This window comes from Acinonyx jubatus, chromosome C1 (genome assembly GCF_027475565.1).
Source record: "Acinonyx jubatus isolate Ajub_Pintada_27869175 chromosome C1, VMU_Ajub_asm_v1.0, whole genome shotgun sequence".
Taxonomy (NCBI): domain Eukaryota; kingdom Metazoa; phylum Chordata; class Mammalia; order Carnivora; family Felidae; genus Acinonyx; species Acinonyx jubatus.
The window spans coordinates 154,570,965-154,595,387 of NC_069381.1; the positions used below are offsets into that span (position 1 = coordinate 154,570,965).

At 41.7% G+C, this 24,423-nt stretch overlaps 1 protein-coding gene across 5 annotated transcripts in view; it reads right to left on the bottom strand.

Moving 5' to 3' along the window:
• STK39 (serine/threonine kinase 39) overlaps positions 1-24,423 on the bottom strand; it is a 313,579-nt gene that overhangs the window by 178,017 nt on the left and 111,139 nt on the right. For all 5 annotated transcript variants that reach the window (XM_053215228.1, XM_053215229.1, XM_053215231.1 and 2 more), the window contains 2 exons: positions 17,445-17,493; positions 17,277-17,342 (listed from right to left, as the gene is read on the bottom strand). In XM_053215228.1, coding sequence (XP_053071203.1) covers positions 17,277-17,342; positions 17,445-17,493 — 115 coding nt within the window. The remainder of the gene's footprint in view (positions 1-17,276; positions 17,343-17,444; positions 17,494-24,423) is intronic.

Here is a 24,423-nt window from a genome sequence, read left to right on the forward strand (position 1 = left end):
TATACCAGGAGGAGAGACCAGTAGTCTTCAAACTGAATTCTTTGAACTCCTAAGCTTTCTCAAAATCTCTTATATCCAAATTTCTGGACTTCTAGATGAAATTTCTTTTTTAGAATGTTAATACCAAGGGGGTTGGGTGCTTATTTCACAAACGTGTGCACCTCATGGCACATACAGAAAATGGTAATACGTATATAGCATGCTGGGATAATCTGCTAAAGCGATTCACAGCAACTGGCCCCAGAACCCTAGCCATCTCATGCCCTGCTCCACTGCCCTGAGGAATGAGAAGATCAGTAGTGTGGCTCACCTGTAACCCACTCACAGTCTACCCATGTACTCTGGCCACTGGTTGGGAAGCTCTGTCTGAGATGACAGCTAGGGTCTCTTCCAGACCTTTAGGTCCTTTGTGATTTTTATTTCCATTCTATTTAATCTTTGAAAGGTTTCCATTAGAAACTCTCCTCCTCACTGGGCAAATACGGCATATCACCTTATCTCTCACTCTGCACTAAGAATACGAGTAAGGCTCATTCATCCAGCCTGCCTCCCTCAAATGTTAGTCGGCCACACACCTTCCTATATCACGCATCAAAAAAAGTCCTGTTAAAAAGAATAAGCCCCAAATTAAGTCACTTCTGCTAAACCCCAACCAAGACTTACTACCTAAATTAACAGCAGTTGTAGCCTCTCCTAAGAGTGGAATTTTAAACCAGTCAGTCTGGAATTTGCTGATCAGCACCAGTGAGGTAATCTGCATGACAAGAACCCCTGCCTTCCTCTAAGAGAAGGTAACCTTGCCTGAAATGATCCACTCTTTTAACCTCCTCTTCCCATCTCCTGCCTATAAAAGCCTTCCATTTTGTATAATTCATCTGGAGATGGGATACTGCCTGATTCATGAATCACTGAATAAAGCCAATTGGATCTGTAAGTTTACCCGTTGAATTTTGTTTTCCAACACTAGCATTATGAGGATGGTAAAAATTATTAGCATATGCCTATGCTAATAATGCTAGTAAAATCAGAGCACTCTGAAGACAGATACGCCTACTTTGAGAATGAATATAAGACCCATTAATACCAAAAAGAAGCTGTGGTTTAAGGAGATACTACAGCTCTGCCTGGCTCGCAACCAGCACAACATAGACAACAGACCTCACATGCAACAACTAGGAGGGGGACACTGCTTCAGTGGAGTTCAGAGCGTAGATGGCAAGACAGGTGGGAAGAGCATTGCTCAAAGGTCCATAGAAAAAAGAGAAAAGCAGTGGATGAGATACAGGCATTTTCCCTGTACCTACAGAATATAAAGCAGGACTAGTAAATCACTTTCTTAGAGTGAGCTTAACAATATGGTTTCCTTCCAAATCTGGAGACAAACCAGATCTGTCTCAATCCCTTGTACCGTTACCAACTGACCAGCTTATTAAAAACACAGAGTCCTGGGCCATGGCCCAGATTTACTGAATGTGAATCTTTGGTTAAGGGGCCTGGGTATCTGCACAGTAATTTTCAGAACCACTAGGTGTTAAGCTTCTACAGGGAAAGGGAACAGAAGAATATCTCTCAAGGTGGTAACTAAAAGAAAAGCAGAAGGGATCACATAGAAATGACATCATATTATAGAAAATGTCAGCAGGAGAAGAGCTGAGTCAGAGGTCATTTATTTCCAAAAACTTTTACTTTGCTCTGTTAAAAAGAAAACCACAGGCCCAAAATGGAGTGACTTAGACCAAGTCACCACACCAGGGCCTATCGCCTAACCTAAGTGCAGTTCCAACCTCCCTCGAAAATGCAGTCTTACCCAGGCAGTGGGAATTTTCCGGTCAGCACCAATGAGGTAATCTGTCACGTGGGTCCTCTCCATCCCGCAAAGGAAGATGAGGTAAGCCACCTAGTAAGACCCTCTGCCCTTCCCCCTAAGGGAAGGTGACCTTGCCTAAAACAATCCTTTCTTTGATTTTGCCAATAACTCCTTGCCCCACCCTCTTTCCCATAAAAATCTTCCATTCATAACAACTCCTAAGCATCTCTCTACTTGCTAGATGGAAAGCTGCCTGACTCACGGATTGCTTAATAAAGCCAATTAGGTCTTCAAACGTACTCAGCTGAATTTTGGGTTTTAACAGTTCTAACAGATAAATTAATGATATCTGTTAAAAAATACATTAAATGGGGAGCCTTTCTAATTATAACTTTAAAATCCATAAATAAATGAAGAAATCTGGAATCTTACAATGAAAACAGAAACGAATAACACAGTTCTAAATAAACTTGAGTCAATTGAGGTCCTTAAGGAAACGACTAAGCCTGTGAGTGCTGGCGGAGGAGCAAGAACAAACAGTTCTATTTGAAGAACAAGGGTTCGCTTCTGGGGCTCTGTGGAGACAGGAAGAAAGAAGGAAAGCACAAGGTGAAATCACTAACCTCAGACTTTAATTTCCTTAAGAAAATAAAAGACAATCCTCACATGACATTTAAATACTTCCTTAGGCTCACTTGTATAACACACAACTCCTTCCTTATAGAACATTTCCTGAGACACAATGAGGGAAAGGGAAAGGCAAAAAACACACGAGTGGCATCCCTGTTATATCACAGATACTGCATAAGGATTTGATATAAACTGTTGCATTTAAACATCACAAAAACCCTCGGCAGGTGGGAAGGTGAGGAGATGGAGTCTCAGAGACGGTGGGAGACTCACCCAAGGTTCAAAGCCAGACAAGGGGCAGTGAGGATATAATCTCAAGGTTGTACTTCTTAAAAACATCCTATGTGATGATTCGGAACAGAAGAAACAAAAAATGGGGTTCCCAACTCTAAAAGCTGTAACTGGTTAAGATCATAAAGGATCTGAACCAGGACACGAGTACATAACAAAATAAAATAAATAGGAATCAAATATAAAAAATTAAAAATAAAATAAACAAAAAGGAAAAGCTCAGCACCCAAAATGTTGGGTGCTGTCCTTTGACTGTGACACCGGGCAGGACCAATGCCTGCCACAGCACAGACGGCTGACGTCGGACCTCCATAATGAGCGCTCGAAAACCATAAACTAAGGGATGATGAAAATGGCTGGATCATTTCTCAGGCTGGCAGCTGGTTTATCATTTGTTCTGGACACAGAGACTGCAGTGACAGAATATTGAGCAAAAACACCTCGTAACACTGCACACTTAGCCCCGTCCTCACACACTGAAAATAATTCCTTAACTAAGAACACGCTGCAGAACAGTAGGGCTCCCCATACTTTTCACCACCGATGGCTCTCTCCTAAGTACACTTAATGGCCCTAAGAGTTCAGGAACCCAAGCTGGGACCTCCATAATAGGCTTCATATCGATCAGCTTTTAGTACATGGTTCATTCTAATCCCTCCTAAAGCTACTGAAAGTCTCAAGGTTGCAAAACTGCCAGAAGACCTGGGATGCTCTCTGCAAAACAGTTAACTGAAGATCTACACAAAAAGGGAAAATAAAATAAATGTATATGGATAACATTTCAATAGCAAAAGTAAATAATAATATTAAATACTGTATGCCAGGCACTGAGCTAAGAATATGCATGTGCGTGTGTGTGTGAGTAATACATTATTGTACAGGTGACAGACCTGAGACTCAGGCCGGGATCTGAAATACAATGCTTACCATTTTAAACATTAGTAAGCTAATATGCATCAATAATTATAACGCATTTACTCTTCGACCAAGCAATTCTATTCCCAGGAACATATCCTAACAAAATAAGTAACACTGGATGCAACAGTGCATTGCACAATGATGTTCATCTCGGTATGGTTAACAGTGAAAAAAATTGGAAACAATCTAAATGTCCAACAAGAAAGAACTGATTAGTCATTCTTATAGAACATCATACAGTCATTAAACCTAACTTAGTAAATTTCTGTTTCCTGACACAAAAAGATGTCACAGGTGGACATGAAAACACAGGGGGAGTCACAGAACAATGAATACAGCACGGTTCCAATTTTGCTTTCTGCAGGAAGCCCTCTGTGACCTGAAAGTGAAGTCTGCTGAGGATGGAGGGGGCTGATACTTCCTATGCAGAGAAGAAAGCAGCCTGCGCAGGATCCTTGGGCAAACAGACACATGGAGAGTGGGGGCGCGGGGGTGGAGAATACCGAGAGAAGTCTTAAGGATAAGGAAGGGACTAGACCAGGGCAAGCACTGGAGGCCCAGTTCATGATTCACTCTTCGCTCTAGAGGATCAATGAGAAGCCACTGAACCATCTGCATTTCACAGATGAGGCCAGGCAGGGTGGGGGTGGTTAGCTGATGCCCCAGGTCACTCTGTAAGCAAGTGGCAGAGCCAGGGTCTAGCTGGGGCCTGTCTGAAGCACCCACGCTTAGACTTACTTTTCAGCACAGACTTTTGTGGATCCCATCTTCCTGACCAAGATTTCCATTTCCTTTTGGGCCTTTTCCACTTCTTTCTAGGCTTCGTCTCTCACTTTCCTCTTCCTACCTCCTACCACTTTCCACAAAGTCACAGAGAAAAGCCCACCTCTCAGCACTTTGCCCTTATCCACCGAGGGAGCCCTTCCAGCCTGGGTAACACAGGACCCTCCCGGTTCCTCACTAACCGAACTCATCAGCTAACAAAGTGGGTGCAACACAGCCAAAACAATTTCAAATGGCCTTTTAAATTTGGATTAAAGACTGTTATTTGAATTTCTTGGCTCTATTACTATTTCATAAGTTGTACAATGACTTCTTTCCTTTCCATACGTGAGAAAAACAATTAAAAGTTATTATATGCTCTTCTAAATGAGTATTTGAATTTGTGAGAAGTAATTTAATGGGGAGCCTAGAAAATCCTGTATCAAAGTACAACTTTAACTGAGCTCTTGAATTTTAATTTGTTTTAAAACTACTTAATTTCAAAGTAAAAAGAAATTACAAAATACATGTATTCTGGCCTTTTTAAAAAAAAACACAATAAAACAATGCATCTTTATTCTATCAATCAAATTTAATTAACATAAAACAAGCACAGCCCCCCCTCCCCCAGGAACACTGTTGGTTTTGTTGTTGTTTTTTTTTTTAATGTTTATTTATTTTGGAGAGAGAGAGAACATGAGAAGTGGGGCAGAGAAAGAGAGAGAGAGAGAGAAAGACAACCTGACGCAGGCTCCAGGCTCCATGCTGTCAGCACAAAGCCCAATGGGGGGCTCAAACTCACGAACTGTGAGATCATGCCCTGGGCCAAAGTCAGGAGCTCAACCAACTGAGCCACCCAGGTGCCCCTGGGAGCACTGGATTTTTAACGCATGTGTACCATGCCCTCTGCTGGCCTCACCACACCATGAATGACCAGTGTGAGAGGGCAGGGAGGAAGGAGGATAAAACGTGTTCCTTTCCCAATACACACAAAAGTTCCATTACTTTCTATCTCTATCACCTCCCCTTCTCCAAAATGTCATATTCACTTTAAAGATTTCAGGATCATGATCCAAAGAGTTAAGTTTAAATGGTTTCCCTTAAATGCAGGGATACGTAACAGGTAATCCAAAAGTAGTAGAGAGTACTGAAAACTAATTTAAGTCTAGTTTCAAAATATCTTCCTAATTAGACATGGCTTCCAAAGATGGGAAAACTTATGTACATCCCTGGCTGGGAAAAGAAAATGACAACATAGAACATGCTAAAGGCTAGGGACTAAACTTATGCTGGCAAATAACCCAAAGTGGAGGGTGCATAAGTGTTCGATAATAAAATCTAACCATTCCACTTCATGATAAAGTGGCAAAGGTGAGTCAAGCTAACTGGCTCATCCAAGACTCTCATCAAGTGGGAGATGACAAAGGATGTTCTACTAAAAGCAGATAATCTCTGGGGCGCCTGGGTGGCTCAGTCAGTTAAGCGGCCGACTTCGGCTCAGGTCATGATCTCGCGGTCCGTGAGTTCGAGCCCCGTGTCGGGCTCTGTGCTGACAGCTCAGAGCCTGGAGCCTGTTTCCGATTCTGTGTCTCCCTGTCTCTGACCCTCCCCCATTCATGCTCTGTCTCTCTCTCTCAAAAATAAATAAACGCTAAAAAAAAAAAAAAAGCACATAATCTCTGAGTCTTGATCCTAAAATACAAGAAGATAGCACCAGCTAAAAAACTTCAAAACTATTCTCCTTTAAACCTAAAAGATTAGCTTGGCCTCCCCCTCATGCTCTCACATCAACTCCTATAAAAGCCATCATCGTGACTGCAATCTCGCTTCCTGAACTTCAATTCCAGATGGACTGAGATACTGTCCTGGGTACTGGGGACACAGGAACAAAATGACACTATTCCTGTACCCCAGCAAGGTCAGTCTGGTACAGAAAGCAAATGTGTGAGGAAAGTCACAGCAAACGGCGGTAAGGGCAACCGGGGGATGATGCCCCAGGTACAGAAGCGGCACCGATGAAAAGACTGATGAAACATCTGGATGCTGGGGTGGGGTAGGGGGAATGGGATGAGAAAGCTTCAAACAACAGGTGCTAAATTCGGAAAGATACAAATTCAGGGAGAAGCCTCTTAAACAGAGGGACCAGTACATGTAACTCCACGAAAAACACATGTGGGACTTCCGGAGTGCACTGGTAGAAAAGCTGAAGCAGTAAGTCTGTAAGGATGCGTCAAGGGTGAGGTGGCAAGTGGCCGAAGGAGAGGCTGGAGAGCTGTCCAGACACAGGGAGCCTTGTATGGTCCTCGTCCTACAAGAGAGCGGACCTCATCCCATCAGTGGCAGAAGTGGGAACTTACCCTATAATTGACAAGAAGCCATTGAATGGTTCGAAACCAGAAAGAAGGTACAATCACATTAGGGTTTTGACAAGATCAAAAAAGCATCTGCTAACTTTTTATACTTGTGTTGCTGCAACTAGAGCCAAATTCCAAATTCCTTTCCATTCTTCATGGTTCATCTACTTTTTAAAAGAAATGGTATGCTAGTATTAGAGTGAGCTGTAAAGGTGAATAAAAGGCAAACCGCCTTAATAGGAGTCAGTACCTCGTACATTATCAGTGATGCTCAGCGAGCCCTAGATGAGCGGGCAGTCAGGGACTTCTCTCAGCCACCATGTATGCCAATTAAGTTTCAAAGTTACCTGATGCACTCAATCTTTGGAAAAAGTTAGCAAATTTCCCAAAGGTAAAAATGAAGCACAAAATGCATGTGAACACGCAGATGTCAAAAATCTAACTGGATGTGAAATAGGGCCACTGATTCTGTCTACTCATTTCCAGTAAAAGGAAACAATCCATTCTCTACACACTAAAGTTGTACAGTCTCTTTTACAATATTCTCAGAATGTATGTCATTATTTTTAAATTTCCAAAACTGGGTCTCCAAGATCTGTAAAAGTTTTAAAAACTCTCTTGAGCAATTGGTGTCTTTAAAAGACACCTCAATCTTAAAATACAGATGTTCCCTGTGACTGGGGCTGCCAGGATTGGCAAAGCACAATTTCCTCCATGGATCCTTTCTTCTTCTAAGTCAATGTCACCAGAAAGAGGCCACTTGCCCAAAATATATACAGTTTTTAACTCAATTTGTCAACAGAACTGAAAGTAAATTATGATAGTTTTTCCCTTTGTTCCTTCCTCTACCCTCACCTCTGCCTAATTCACCCCCAACACAAACACAGCCCAAGCTCCTTACAGGCATGATGCCAAAGGAAGAAATCTATAACTGCAGGGTTTCTATAGACTAGTGAACAATTCCTGACTCCAGGTTCCTAAATGAGCTATTCTGATAGCACCCCCTAGTGACCAAAAGCACTTTTCTGAGCAAATGAACTCTACATTCTGAACTAAAATGCATTTAAAATGTAAAAATAATGCAAATATTAATGAGTTTACACTCTCAGGGATATCTGTCTCAGTTACGGACCCAGTTAAGACAATAATTTTAACCTCTCTGGACAACTTTTCTCAGTATTAAAGTAGGAAAGATAACATCCTCAACCACCACAGTCCTCCTCCCTTTGAGGACGTGAGCTCCTCAGTAAGATATACTACCAATATGTCTGGTTGTTTTTTAAACAAGGGGAAAAGAATCAAAAGTAGTAAGAGAACATAACATGCACCATCAGGCTGACCTGAATCAAGAGCAGTATTTTCTGTTAAAGCCAAAATACATGATGACAGTTATAGAGGTCTGTTCATTTCTCCCTCACAGTTACCGTATGCTTTGACTCCTTGTTCCCTCTGAGAACTGCAGGAACCAAGGAACTTCCTAGAAACAGTTTGCAACTACCCAGAACTGTACTAAGTTAAACTGTAAAATACTGGAAGATCTTAATCCTGCAGTCAAAATTGAATTTTTTTTGTTTTTGACACGAATTACGTAAAATACAAAAGTTAGGTTACTTTGATCTGTTAACAGAAATGTAATTTCAAATGAAAATGGTAATAAGAAGTATTTAAACCTTCGCCCTTCAACCCCCCCTGTCCAGTAAAACAAAAAACAAAACAAAACAAAACAAAACACTCCAATTGACTAAGGTGTCTGGAACTCATGGCTCAGTAGGTACCTAACATCCTTTGATTCTTCTACTCCAAGTCTGAGACCTTCAACAAAACCAAAAACTTTTGCCCAGTTTGCCTGCAACAGCCACACAGAACTAAAGCCCTTCACTGCCCTCTACTGGAAAGACTTGGAACAAAATTAAAATCCATCCATCAAGCGTTTGAAATCACCTTACGGTATTTATTCTCTGGTTTCTTGATAATATATAACCTTCAATATCTTATGAATTAGCTATAATATTCCAGGAGATTAAAAAAAGCAATTTTGTAGAAACTCAGAATCATTCTCCCTCTTTACTGACGAAAAGAAGAGTCTAAATGGAAGCAAACTGGGAAGCTGGCTGGCTTTGGACTCCCACTGTATGACAAAGCAGTCAAGGTCCAATCTGGGTCTTAATTTTCAGGTCTACACACTGAACGATCACAAACCAGGCGATATTTATGCTCTTTTACACTCATACTTCAACATATGTATACTCTTTTTCAACCACTCTTAATCACCTATCTGTCCTGTCACTCAGGACTTCACTGGTTACTACAAGGCGTGATTGACATAAATGTAAGCCAAGTGCCTAGCGTGGTGCATGAAGGTACACAATATGTATGGATTCCTCGCTCTCCTCTCCCCATGTTCCTGCATCCACCAGCTCCACAACCTTTCTCACTCTGGCAGTGCATATTCCGCGCCCACATCCTAAGGCATCTATTCTCTGCTACTCTTTGAGTACGTCTTGTGCTGCCTACACCGTGTTCCCCACTGAAAGGGGAGTTTCACTGCCTGGGCTGTGTCCTCTATCTCCTTGCACCTCAGTGCCCATTACTGGTAGCATGGTTGTAACGGCAGCAGCCATTACAGCAGCTGCAGAAACGAGAACAGCAGCAGTGGTACCCGCAGTACGGCAATCAAAAACGTTACAAAAACAATAATGACATTATAATAATAAAACTGTAATAATAAAGCAATATGTGTGATTATAATAATAAAACTCACTATGATTATAACTAGTGCCATTTATTATTTTGTGCCAACCAACCCCCGTGTCACACGCTTCCTACGCCGTACCTGAAAAACACACATAGGTATCGTTACTTTCGTTACTTACCCCATTTCATGAATGAGAAGCTGAGCTTCTGGCAGGCTGTGACAACTGTTGATGCTATCAAACTCCCACTAGCCAACTCTCTTCCCTTCAGAATCTCCAAAGCCCACTTATCACCTTACACCCCCCACATCTGCTGAAACCCTGGCAAGCTTCAGAGTCCTACAATGATGTTTATGGCATCTCCTGGTGCTCAATAATGGCATGTGTTACATTGTTACATGGAAGACTACCTGCTGGGGAGAAGGACAAAGGCACCTCCCCTTTTCCTACTTAGACCCTCTCACACTGCCCACCTTCTCCATCTATGTTTCCTTTCTACCCTCTCGCTTCTCTTCTTCCTTCTGAGGTATGATTTGGTGGAAAGAGCACAGAACCAGAAATAAGAACTGCCTCTAATTAGCCTTGTGACTTCGGACAAGTCAGTTCACCTCTCACACTTTCAACTGCAAAGTGTAACGATAATAGCTGCCCAACCTGTTTTCAGGCATGGTTGTTTAGAATACATAAGGAAGCATACGCAGAAGTGATCTAAAAGCTGTAAATGAGTATCAGCTGTGTGTATTTGATTCTCAATATTCTTTGGTCTTCTCACACATACACACACACACACACGCACAAACGCACACAGTGCTTCTTTCTCATGGTAGAGAGGATTGGCTGCAGTAAATTTGCTGGCTTTTGCCCACTGCCAGCACCTCGCTGGGGCAGAAAAGAAAACATGAAGATGTGAATAGGCAACAGCAATGAAATAATGGTTGTTGTCCTTCTCCTTCTTTCTTTACTTTTCCATGGGCTTCTTCTCCATCCCATCCAGACCAACAGCAAAAGAAACAACCTTCATCACCCACTTCACCTGCCCAACTCCCAGGACACCCCTTGCTCCCTATTTCACTGCCTACTTCTAAATTTTCCACCTATGTACCCACAATAATCATTCCTTATTTACAAGATAGTCACGGCAGCCTGTGTTGGACTGAGCACTCACGATGTGTCAAACACAGTGCTAGACATCCTGCACAGATCGTCTCTCATCGTCACAGCAACACACAGTAAGTGTCCTTGGCTCCATTTGACACACTGGGCTCAGAGAGATGAGCCAGCTCACCCAGTGAAGGACAAAGATCCAGCTACTGCTGCTTCCAGACCAGACACCATTCCTACTCCCTAGCTAAATCCAAACATCACACTCTAGTCAAGTGTTCCTTATGCAAAACATTGGTTAGAAATCACAGGGAATTCTTACCATTAATATCCTATGAATGTACAACCACAGTGGCATAAAGCATAAAGCAACCACAGTGGCATATACCCTTTTTCCTTGAAAAAAGGCTAAGGACCCTGTACAGTAAGTATGTTCACTTTACCTTTTAATGTTTAATATAATGAAAAAAATGTTATTTCTCCTATTAAGAAGTGATTGTGTTTATTACAGTGAAGAAGCTGGCAGGCGCCACCTTAAACGTGTGACCAAAGTTAACATCACCAGTAAAGGAATAAACCGGCATAAACCGGCATCATGTGGCTCTCAACGTGCTATGCTGAGAAGAACACAGCATCATTCCAAGGTATTTCTGGAAAAAAAATGCATAAACTGAAGGTAATCACAAAGAAACAGCAGAAAAAAACCCAACTGAGTGCCATTCTACCCAATAAATGGTCTGTATTCTTCAAAAGTGTGACTGTCAGTAAGAGAAAAGTAAAGTGTATTCCAGAAGAAAGGAGACAAAGGTAGACAACAACTATACGATTCTGGACTGGACCCTGGGCCAGATACATGAGCAGTGGCAAAACTGGCAAAATCTGTATAAGATCTGAACATTAAGTAATAGCACTGTGTCAATGTTAGCTTCCTGATTTTGATAATTATACTGTTCTGTAAGAGAATGCCCTTGTTTTGAGGGAATGTTCACTGAAGTAATATTTAAAGATAAAGGCATGATGTCTATAACTCTGAAATGTTTCAAAAGAGAGAGAGAAAATACAGAAATGTTTTGTGCTATTTTTGTAAATTTTTCTAAGCCCAAAGTTATTTCAAAATGACAAGTAAAACCAGAAAGAACAAATCATGAACACACATTAAGTATTAAATAAGTATGAACTGTAACAATTCCTACCCATTTATTTCTAAGCACATGGGAGGATCAGATGAAGTCAACTCCCCGGGTCCTTAATACGAAGCCAAACTTACAGCCTGATACAAGAAATTCTGGGACCCACAAATACCACACTACTTTTTTCAATCCGTAATTGTTCCATCCAAATGCAGCAGTGATACATGTCTTTCCCTCTGACAGCGACTAATCATTTGTAACTTCTCAATTTCAAAATTGAGAAAATTCCAATAAAAACCCTCCAGTGATTCCTCTTCCCATGAAAACACGGCAACTGCCACAGAAACAACAGTGTGTGGCGCTTCCCCGACTTCATCCCTTCTCTGGCCAATATGCTTTCTGGTTAAGCAGTTGGCATCTAGTTATCTGTAGAGCTACTAACTCTTTGCCCTTCTCCTGCCAAGAGTGGGTTTTAGCTACAGAAGGTGTGAGTCAATGTTCGCATCACTAACATAAAGCAGAAACACAAACCAACTCTGACACTTAAATGGTCCTACAGAAAATGCACACAGCCCTAAGCATCAGATTCATTTCTGGCAGAAGGATGTACACTCTTCCCCACACAGTGGAACACCTCACGTTCAAGCATTCAAACCCCTAAAGACGGCTGGAGACAAGCCCCTAAACAGTCACATGAGAAGGAGTTAACAGCTATGAGGCCTTTTCTTCTCATGCACAAGAATAGGTGAAGAGTTGAAAAGAAATTATAGGTGTACTTAACCTTGTTCTCATGGGTCATTATTAGCACATTCTCATTTAGAATTCACAGACTATCTTGTGGTCCAGGAACCCCAAATCTCTCATTATCCTTCACCACATGCCTGAAGTCAGACAGAATTTCCATTTCAGAGAAAAATTAGGGTAAACAAAAATCAAGATGATCCCTAAGCAACACTGTCTGTCAGCAAAAAAAGAGCCCCAAATGGACCAAATACTATGCCTCCAGGATAAAAACAAATATGCCTAATTTCAGCAATGACCACACACACACACACAATCATTTTATGTCACTAAATCACCAGGAAAGCCACACTGATTTTTTTTTTCTTTCTGATTTAGAGGAATCACTCAGGATGAAGACAAGATCACCTACCCATGGCCCCCGACTAATGCTTCACATTCTGGCCAAACGTGAATGTGACAGGCCTCTACCTCTCTAGTGCCAAAGGACAGCGCTGGTGGGCTCTGTGAGGACAGCTACAATTGGCCCCTTTCTCTTTTAAATATGAGAATTATTCATGTTTAAAAAAAAACACATATTTAAAAATATCTCTTAATTTTTGTTACTATTAGGGAGGAGAAGCCGAAACTGTTGTTTATGATAACAAATTTCAAATCAACACAGGTTGCCTCAATGTCCAGAACTTGGTCAACAGGCCCAGTTTCCATGTAAACACTGGTAATATCAATGGATTCTCTGTTTCTATTTAAAAAAAAAATAACGTTTATTTATTTTTGAGAGAGGGACAGAGAGACAGAGCACGAGTGGGGGAGGGGCAGAGACAGAGGGAGACACAGAATCCGAAGCAGGCTCCAGGCTCCGAGCTGTCAGCACAGAGCCCGACGTGGGGCTCGAACTCACAAACTGTGAGATCATGACCTAAGCCAAAGGCAGATGCTCAACCGACTGAGCCACCCAGGCTCCCCATGTTTTTTCTATTTTTTAAACAACAAATTGAGGAGACAAAAATCAAAAGACCAACAGCAACAAGTAGCCTCTGAGGAACAAATCTACACCAGGAAACTAGAACATGATCAACCAGGAAAATAAGCAGCTGAGTGAATGTCAATAAAGAGAAGTCCAAAAATGGATGACACAACACGAAAAACTCTCCCATACCAACTTTTACACTGGATATACATAAACACTATAAGAACCTAAGACAAGCAAAGACATCCTACAACAAAGGTTTTCAATGCTCATGGTGATTAAAATAATATTTACTTCCAAGCGGCCAAGGCTGCAGGATAAGTTTCAAATAAGGAACAGCATAGTCGCTTACCAACATCATGCACACCAAGGAGAGAGGGAGGTTTGTCTGCTATTAACGGGAATCCTAGGAACAAATGTATGTCAAGCATTTTAGGTGAATAAAAAAAAAAATGGCCTTTCCTTGGTACACTCAAGCATATGTGTTCACTGAGTTAGCAAACATTTGTGGGCACTTGATATGAGCAAGACACGCACTGTGATTGATGTTCTGGTCAGCATACCTGCCATGGAGCCTATGGGCAAGGAGAGGAGTGTGGCTAATAACCAAGGTGCAATTTAAAATGAGAATTAATAGGGGTGGCTGGGTGGCTTAGTCGGTTAAACAACCAACTCTTGATTTCAGTTCAGGTTATAATCTCACACTTCATGAGATCAAGCCCCACATCAGGACTGTGCTGACAGCTTGGAGTCTGCTTAGTATTCTCTCTCTCCCTCTCTCTCTCTGCCTGCATGCACACTCTCTCTTTCTCTCTCCCTCTCTCTCAAAATGGATAAATAAACTTTAAAATGAGAATTGTAACATGAAAACAGCAGACTTGATGAAGCTAGAGAGCAAGAATAACATTACTATGGGCCACTCTTTTTTTTTTTTAATTTTTTTAATGTTTATTTATTTTTGAGAGAGACAGACAGACAGACAGACAGACACAGACAGAGTGTGAGTGTGAGCTGGGGAAGGGGCAGAGAGGGGGAGATACAGAATCCGAAGTAGGCTCCAGACTTTGGGCTGTCAGCACAGAGCCTGACGTGGGGCCCGGACTCACAAGCCGTGAGATCATGACACAAGCCCAAGTCGGACACCAAACGACTGAGCCACCCAGGCGCCCCACACTCTTTTCTATATGATGTTTAAAGAACTAACATATTCTCCCTTTACACTTCTCTGACTCCAAGATGGGCAGCCACCTTCCACCTGAAGGGATGGATGACAAAACAAGCCTGAGAGTTAAGTCTAAAACCCAGAAATAAGTAAATGGCAGAAGACATGCTTGAAATATCACAGGTCCCCCAAACTCTAGCTGCTTACTGTTTACGATACATGCAAAATGGGATGTGGAATGCAAAGAACACTAACATGTAATAGATAACTTAAATATTTTTTTAAAAGAAAGAAAATAGGGGCGCCTGGGTGGCACAGTCGGTTAAGCATCCGACTTCAGCCAGGTCACGATCTCGTGGTCCGTGAGTTCGAGCCCCGCGTCGGGCTCTGGGCTGATGGCTCAGAGCCTGGAGCCTGTTTACGATTCTGTGTCTCCCTCTCTCTCTGCCCCTCGCCCGTTCATGCTCTGTCTCTCTCTGTCCCAAAAATAAAAATTAAAAAAAAAAAAAAAGAAAAAAAAAAGAAAGAAAATAAAGCCAGAGCCTGGAGAGTTTCTTCACTTTTCCCAAATGACAGACTCTCAAAGGAAAGCATATGCTAGTGAGGAAAGTAGACAGAGTGAGAACTACAGGTGGTTGACTTGAGCTGGAGTTTAGAATGTGAGGCTGGATGTTGAAAGGGTGCCATGAATTCGAGGCTATGGAGGTTGGCCTCTATTTGATAGGAACTTTATTTTTCACTTATTTGCTCTTGGAGTTATCTTTAATTTTGGGAACCACTTTTAAGCAATTAGGTGACACGATCAGAAAGTTAATCCTGTGGTAACATCTAAGAAGGAATAGAAAGGAGGAAGACAGGGAGGACAGGGAAAAGGGAGGTCTCAAACACAAAAATAATCCCAGTGTCCTGAGGTTGGGTAACTCAGGCAGAAACACAGAACACAAGAAGATTAGGTTTGGGAGGGGAGGAAAACCACTGTACCTGAGAGGCTGGCAGGCCACCTGACAGGGAGGGACTGGGGGGTGTGAAGCTAAATAAAGCTCTGGAGAGAAAATACACCTGGCAAACTCCCTCTTGAGGGAACAGCTACAGGATGAGACCAGAAAAAAACAGTGAAACAAGCAGAGACCAACAAAAATGTTCTCTGAGGACCTCACAAATGGATCAAGCCAATGGCTCCCTAACAGTGTTTTTCAACTCAACACTTTAGATGCCTGATCAAAAGCCTCATGCTGGGACCACCTAGGTGGTTACTCTGCCCCTCCCATGCTCATGTGTGTGCACGTGTGCATGCCCTCTCTCTCTCTCTCAAAACAAATAAATAAACTTAAAAAAAATTTTTTTAAAAGCCCCATGCTAAGATCCCACACCCCAGAGAGAATCCTGCTGGCCCCAGGGAGGTAGTCGCACACCTACACGGAGTGGGTTGTTTCTTTTTTATTTTTTTTAATTTATTTTAGAGAGAGAGAGAGAGCATGTGAGCAGAGGAGGGGGGTGGTGGGGGAGGGACAGAGAGAGAGAGAGAGAGAGAGAGAGAGAGAGAGAAAGAGAATCCCAAGCAGACTCCATGCTTGGCATGGAGCCTGATGGGGGGCTCGAGTCCACGACCCTGGGATCATGACCTGAGCCAAAATCAAGAGACAGCAGCTCAACCAACTGAGCTACCCAGGCACCCCTGCTCCTTTTTTTTTTTTTCTTTCCCACAGTGGGTCATTTCTTAAAATCTATTTTTAAATCTGTTTCAAATAATTTTAAGGCATCCGCTAAATGTACTTCTTACTGAGCCTTTAGGAAAGGCAACGACTGGAATGCAACATTCAGAGTTACTTCACCGAGGCATGATGAGATGCAATCTCGAACGCATATTCCTCTGCCAGTTTTATTTCAGAGCATATACCTCAGATTCATATCGGCTTTTCCTATAACTATTAACCATAAAAGGAGGGGGAGGAACCTTCCTTTCTAAATCTGTGATTACATAAATACTTTAAATTATAAATATCTAACATAATTTTAAAACCAAATTAAACCAAACCAGAGGTTAAATTTTGTTAGGTTTCATACCATAATGAAATCAGTAATTACAAAAAAAATAAAACTCTGGATAAATACGTAAATAAATACACTCACACATACACACCATTTTAAAAATCTAAAACCAAGAATGGAAACTTTTGCAGGTAATCATTAACATAATTCAGTTAACATCAGGTAAACTACAAGAGGGGCCAGGGTCTTTGATGAGGAAAGAACCAATATTCCAGATACTCACGATAACCATTAAATTTGTAAATAAAATCGGATTAAAAATAAGATAGCCATTGAAAACAGATTTTGATTTTCGTTTTCATCATTTCAAGCTGCTTCAAAATGACTGCCCCCTCTTCTACAAAATTCAAAAGAAAGATATTCAAGGATCTTTCACCTCTCCAATGTTCATACCTCATCACAATCCCCTCCCCTCCGACCTTCTTTAAGCAAAGCTGAAAAATGAAAGTACGAAATCATTCAAGTTTCACACTGTTTCCACAAATGCATTCACAACAAGCCAGAGATAGCCAAAAGGCAAAATGCAGCTATATGAGGAATTGCTAATCAGATAGCCTCTAAATAACACATCCTGAGTATGTGGCAATGTTTTTCTTATTTGTCTGTGGGCTTCATATCCCCGGGTGGGGAGGAGCCCATGCTGGGTCACAAAGACTATTGATGCTTACCTTTTTGGCTCTTTGGGCTATGTCTGGTGTTCTTGTAAGCAGCTTTTCAATCAGGTACTCTCTGTTCTGCAAAATAAATATTCCCAACAGTTTAACACCAAATATCACACATAGAAATTCATAGTGATTTCAAAATAGCAGATTTACGTGGGGTTTTAAGCATGTTACCTTGGCTTTCTGGAAGAATTTGCATTTTAAAAGTTCTGCTGCTGTGGGCCTGAAAGATCAATAATAAATTAAAGTTGAAACAATGACCACTCAATAAATACACTGCCGTGATGAAACAACTGAATCCCAGAATGTTTCTGGAAAACCAGTTTCAGGAATAGCAAAACCAGAAAACAAATTAATCATAAGCTGGCACCAAATCAAACAGTGCCGATTTTCCAGTTCTTTCCACTCTACTGCAAAACACATAAATTGCTGTAAGTTAAATATTTAGGACACGATCAATTTTCCATCCTTCATCCTTACACTTCAACTAAGTGAATTCAGTGTTTCTTAAAGGTGGCAGACTGACACATCTGTGAGCTAAATTCCTATATTTATTAAGAAGCCGTGCAAGCTGCAATATGATCCTGTCAAAGAAACTATAGTCTACAGTGTCCTAGGATTTCCCAAGAGCAGCAGTTACCACAAGGGGCCCGCAACATGTGGACAAGCTCTCTCTGCCCACCAAGTGCAGTGCACATGCCCTAGTGGCTCTGGGGGGTAAGGTAAATGTGAGGGTGATTCATAAAATGCAAATTCATTTAAAAGCAATACTGGATTGGTCTGGCTCCTCATGGTGTCATTTAACTTGCTTCTCTATCCTGTACTTCCTATAAACTAAAAGTTACATCTAAAAACTTGACTATATTGCATCAAGCATTTAGGGGAAGAATCCTTCACAGATGACACCATGCACTTCTCCCCACGGCACATCAGAGGTGCCTGATGTTAGGTTAACTCACTGGGAGTGATGCTAAGTTTAACCAACGACCCCCCGGCCTGAGACCTCTCCACTGTCAAGGTATGTTTTCACCAGGGCAATTGGCAAGCATTCTGCTGGGTAATACTTCGTTCGGCATTGTAGGAATTTTCTGTTCCCCTAACAATTTCAGCATCTTTGTCTTAAATGAGTATTTCCTAACAGGTGGCAGAATGCTGATTTCCTACTTCTATCATTCCTTCTACCTTTATTAAATGGCATTCTTCCATAAAGAATAGCTTTCTTCCAAAATAGTTCCTTCTAAAACACGCAGCCAAGCAGACAGAATCAGATAAATCCAGAGTATGAGACAATCAGCCAACCAGCCTGATCTCTTCAAAAAGTCAGTGTCATAAGTGGAAAAGGAGAGAAGGGAGGGGACTGTTCCACATTAAAAGGGACTTAAAGAAACAAAACCAAATGCCACAGGAGACCCTTGCCTAAATCCTGTGTTTGAAGGGGAAGGGAGAGAAACAACAAAAGACATTTGGAAATAATTAGAGACTATGTGAATAGGCTAGATCATTAAGATGATTTTAAGGAATTATTGGTCATTTTCTTGGGTGTGGAAAAGTATTGTGGCTATGAGGAAACACATTTTTATTTGCAGGGAATGCAAGCTGAACTATTAAAGTCTGTTACTCACTTTCAAACTGTTCAGCAAATAAAATGTAGATAAATACACACATCAGATACAGAAAATATTCGTGACTACTGCTTCCAGGTGGTGTTATAGAAGCAAACACTGTACTATTTTTTTTCACCTTTGTGTATTTAAAATTTTTCATAAAAAAAAAACAAAACTGGGGAGGTGAGAGGGAAGCGTTACTGAATATTTTGAGGTATTCATTCAGGCCGTGATTACTGAAGGTACAAATAGTACTGTGTTGAGAAGGGTGCAAGTTTAAAAGGAGTCCTCTTGGGGCGCCTGGGTGGCTTGGTCGGTTAAGCGTCCGACTTCGGCTCAGGTCATGATCTCACGGTCCGTGAGTTCAAGCCCCGCATCGGGCTCTGTGCTGACAGCTCAGAGCCTGGAGCCTGTTTCAGATTCTGTGTCTCCCTCTCTCTGACCCTCCCCCGTTCATGCTCTGTCTCTGTCTCAAAAATAAATAAACGTTCTAAATAAATAAAATAAAATAAAATAAAAGGAGTCCTCATGGGGTGCCTGGCAGTTAAGCATCTGACTTCTGCTCAGGTCATTGATCTCACAGCTGTGAGTTTGAGCCCCACATCGGGCTCTGTGCTGACAGCTCAGAGCCTGGAACCTGCTTCAGATTCTGCGTCTCCCTCTCTCTCTGCCCCTCCCTTGCTCACGTTCTGTCTCTCAAAAATAAATCAACATTAAAAAAAATTTTTTTTAAGGAGTCCTCATACTTGAAAAGATCGGAAACCACTGCTTGGGAACCAGGAAGCTCCATTAAAACGTTTCCAGGGACTGAACCAAAGGATACGTACGACTTAGGCAACGTTTTTAAGTGCATCGCTCTAGAAACTACGTAAGTCTACAGGGGCCATAAACCACATTTCTTTGCAGAGCAATTTTCTATTCAAATTGTTATTGCTCTTTCCCTCAGCCTCAAGTGGAACACTGGTTAGAAGTGCCTGACAAAGAATTCCGAATCACCACATCCACTGCAATACACAGCTGTTAATTGGTAACTGCTTTGAGTAAATAAAGGTCTAAACAACAGGTGGGCCATGATTGACGGTCTGTGTGCCACATCCCCTCAGCGAGCTTATCCAGATTCATGAGTCCATACCTTGTTAAACAGGCAGCAGAACTAAAAATGATACTGCTATTTTACGTGATTTAACCGTGGCTGTTATTTTAACGTGCGCTCTTACTGATCATCGGCAAGGTGTCTGGCCTCCAGCTACTCCAATTCATCCTTCAACCTCCCTGTAACTATTTATTAAGCACCTACTACTTGTCAGGCGTCGCGCTAGGTGCTAGGCATGCCGCAGTGAATACGACAGACGCAAATACTACCTTCAGCAACTTAATAATCTAGCAGATAAGAATTAGCGAGTGCGGTGAGGCTGTAAGAGGGACGTCAGAGCGTGGAAGCGCTACAGCGGAGCTGTGGCGGGAGGAGAGGGCTGCACAGAAAACCTAAGGACGACCGTTACACACCGCGCGGAGACTTGGTGTTGTGTTTGGCACCTCGTAACATGAAATAAAATCTTAAAAACCAAGGGGCGTACAAAATAAGTTAGACTGAACTTTTTTAAGAAACCCAAGAAAAGCAAGATGAGCAAGAGACTCCAGGTCACCGATTTGGTCGAAAACTCTCATCGCCTTTGGTCAATTCAGTTACAACAGCCCCCCAGCCAGTCTCTCCGCTACTTCTCTCTTCTTCGTTCTGGCCCAGCACCCACCCTGCTCCAGAGGTGGCTTCTGTAAAAACCCAATTCTTATCCATCCTCACGGACTTCAGTGGGCTGAGAGGTGCTGGCTCCCTCCATCTTCATTTCCCACCGCACCCCACATGAACTCTGTCCTCCGGCTACACGGATGTTCCCACCCTGCTCCCACTCTGCTCTTTCATGACAAAGTACATGCTGCTTTTCTTGCTCCAAAATTTTTTGTAACCAACTGGCACAGCCTTGCTCATCAGTCAAGAACCAGTTTAAATGTCACCATCTTCAGAGATACTTTTATCAGCTCCTACAAGTACATATCCATTGCTCCCTACTCAGTGCTCACACACCAATCTACCCACACACTCCTATTCTGTAATTACCTGTTCCTAGGTCTTCCCGCCTCCACCCCACTAGGTTATAAGCCCTTTCAGACAAAGGACCACATGGTATTCATTTTTTATATCCCCAATGCCCAGCACAGACCAGAAAACTGCCATAGCTCAATTCTATAACATAATCAAATACAAGGTAGAAGTGATGCTACTAGACAGTCAGACAGAGAAACTACAACTTCTAAAGCCAAATTTAGTCAACACTGAATTCTAAGCATCTGTTCAATAGAGTAGGGAACAGGAGAATGATGTAATGAAAACAAGACTCATGCTAACAAACAACGAAACAAACAAAAACAGAAAGGGGTAAGTCCATGCACAGCGGAGGTCCAAAAGTGGAGAGCCACATGCCCCCCCTTGCTCCTCTGCACCTTGCCTCCTCCTTCCACAAACTAAGGGTGAGGTGTAGGACCAATGTAGAGAGAAGGCTAGGGAATGCCAGACATGCCTGGAGATACACGCCTGGGAAAATACCTTCCCTTCCCCAGCAAGGTCATTTCTATGGTGACCAAAACTGTTAAGGGGAAAAGCGTGCCACAAAGAAAACTTCTTTCTCTGCACTCTCCATTCTTAGCCTTCATCAATAAATACACTCAATCACATAAGAAATGAGAAATGGTTTAAAGGAGCCATATTCTTCTTTGTACAGGCTTAGGATTTATGTTAATAGCTCATATGGGTCATACAAAATAATAGGTCTACTCCACACAGAGAATAACTAAATTGCAGGTTCTTTATGTGCTCAAAATAACTCAAGTGCCTATAGCTTGGGGGTTAGAATCATACAAGTGCCAAGCTATCTCCATAAGAAAGTATGGGAAAACGGAACTGGAAAGAACGGGAAAATGAGGGAGGAAGAAAGTGATAGAAGGTACAAGAGAAGGTAAGGTGCATGCTGCCCATCTGACTTTAGGTTTTCTGTGTTTTGTTTGCTTTTGTGTTTGTTTTAGTTTTATGCTATAGCAACCACCAGTACAGGATTAATATGGAACCATCAGTGCTGCCTGCCTCTTAGCTGAGTACCACATAAGAAAAAGAATTCTGCAAGCATGTTATATCTGACATGGCTGCTAACAATTTTCAAATAATACAACATAATATAAATACAGATACTGTTTTATGAGGAAAGCTAAAATGTTATACCAGCAACCCAAATAATGGTACAGGCTGTGAATGATGATTTAATTTTAAATCCTTAAAAACAATGCAGTAGTCTGCAAGTACCAACATTCTCAGGAGAAAATATCTTAAAGGATTCAGTTAATACATATGGATGAACCAAAGTCCACTGAGACTTAAAATAATTTTCAAAGGATTCAGGATGAACATGATATAGTTTAAGTAGTTCTAACAATGTGCATTATAATTGCTAACATCTCATTGACCTCAGGCAGAGCTGTATCTCTCAGTCTCCCCTCCCCCACAAAAGAAATATTCAAGTTTTATTCACTTCTAATGAAATTATCTATGTGACATCCACCCTCTTGTGGCTCAAAGAAAATACTGGTTCTTTTTATAGTTGCCATCCATATGAAGTATGTAATCTAAAAGATTAAGGCTCATTTTTTAAGAAATAGCAAAATGTTGTGCATTGCAAATATAAGCACCTCTTAGTCTATGCCAATGCAGAGCATGGACTTGGATGAGGCAAATAGCTCCAACACCCCAGCTCTCTTTTATTAGGAAAGTTCCATGAGCTCTCAAGGTTGGCTGAAAATGCAGCTTATTCTCAGCTAGCCTGAGGGCTCCTACATGGGACTGAATCTGTCCTGGTCACTGTTCCCCTGTGATAAGTTTCTGTCTGTTGCCAAAAAGGTACTCAGCATGGGGCGCCTGGGTGGTTCAGTAGGATAAGTATACAACTCTAGGTTTCAGCCCTGGTCATGATCTCACGGTTCATGCGTTTTGAGCCCCACATCAAGGTCTGAGCTGACAGTGAGGAACCTGCTTAGGATTCCCTGTCTTCCTCTCTCCCTCTCTGCCCCTACCCCACCCATGCACGTGTGCATGTGCGTTCTCTCTCTCTCCCCCCACTCCCATTCTCCCTCTCAAAATAAATTAAAACTTTAAAAAAAAAAAAAAGGAACTCAACAAGACCAGGGTTTTGGTACCTATCAACTGCTTTTAAATTATAAGTAGATGACTATATGCAGAATCAATAAAAATTATCAAAAATCTTGCATTTACTCCTCAACCCACTTGAATCTGGTTTGTTTCTAAAACACTCGTCAGTGAGTCCAAATCATTCCCAAATTGCAAGCTCCCAGTTGTCTCCAGTTGCTCAAGAAATATCAAATATGTAATACAGACCCAACACTGTGGACACAAAGACATAAAGATGAATGACACTTCTAAAAAACTTACAAACCTATGAGGAAATTGGATGTGTAAGTCAATAAATTTACATAATGTGGTAAGTATACAAGAGACATATCTCTAACATACTGCAGGAAAACTAAGAGTTGTAATAATTCCACTCAGTTTGGAAGAAAACAGCAAATGGTGAACAGCAATCCCAATTTCCTGAATACTTAGGAACCCCTAGGTACTGTGTTATCCTCTTTAAGTGAATTATCATATTCCATGCCCATGACAATCTTATGAAGTAGATGTTATTAGGCTCATTTTACAGAAAAGGGAATTGAGTCATGTAGATGATGATAAAGTAGAGCTAGGAATCTCACCCAGATTTACCTAACTCTAAGAAGATGAGGACTTTCAAGTAAGTGTTAAAAGAGGTTCAAGGAATATAGAGGAAGAGGAAGAGCCTTTGGATAACATAAGCAAAGGCAGAGAAGACAGGAAATAGTCATGGTTTCTTTCAGGTTTGTGTAGCAATTAAAATGTTTACTTATTTAGTAATGAATACATATTTTAAAGCTGCACCCTATATAATAATTCAACAATATTGTTTATTCCCATTCTCATATTTCATCAATCTTTTTTTTCCTCAAAACTTCCCACATCCATGTCATTTCATTTAAAAAAGAGAGAGAGAGAGAGAGAGAGAGAGAGAGAGAGCAAGAGAGTCACCTGAGAAGCTGCTATTAAGAAATGGGCAGAGGGCCTGAACAGACATTTTTCCAACTAAGACATACAGATGGCCAACAGACATATGAAAAGATGTTCAACATCACCCATCACTAGGGAAGCACAAATCAAAACCACAATGAAAGAGCCTGGAAGGTTCAGTCAGTAGAGTATGCGACTCTTGATCCCGGGGTTGCGAGTTTGAGTCCCATGTTGGAGGAGAGTCTACTTAAAAAAATTAATTAAATTATGGGGTGCCTGGGTGGCTCAGTCGGTTGAGCATCTGGCTTCGGCTCAGGTCATGATCTCACAGTTTGTGAGTCTGAGCCCCGTGTCGGGCTCTGTGCTGACTGCTCAGAGCCTGAAGCCTGTTTCAGATTCTGTGTCTCCC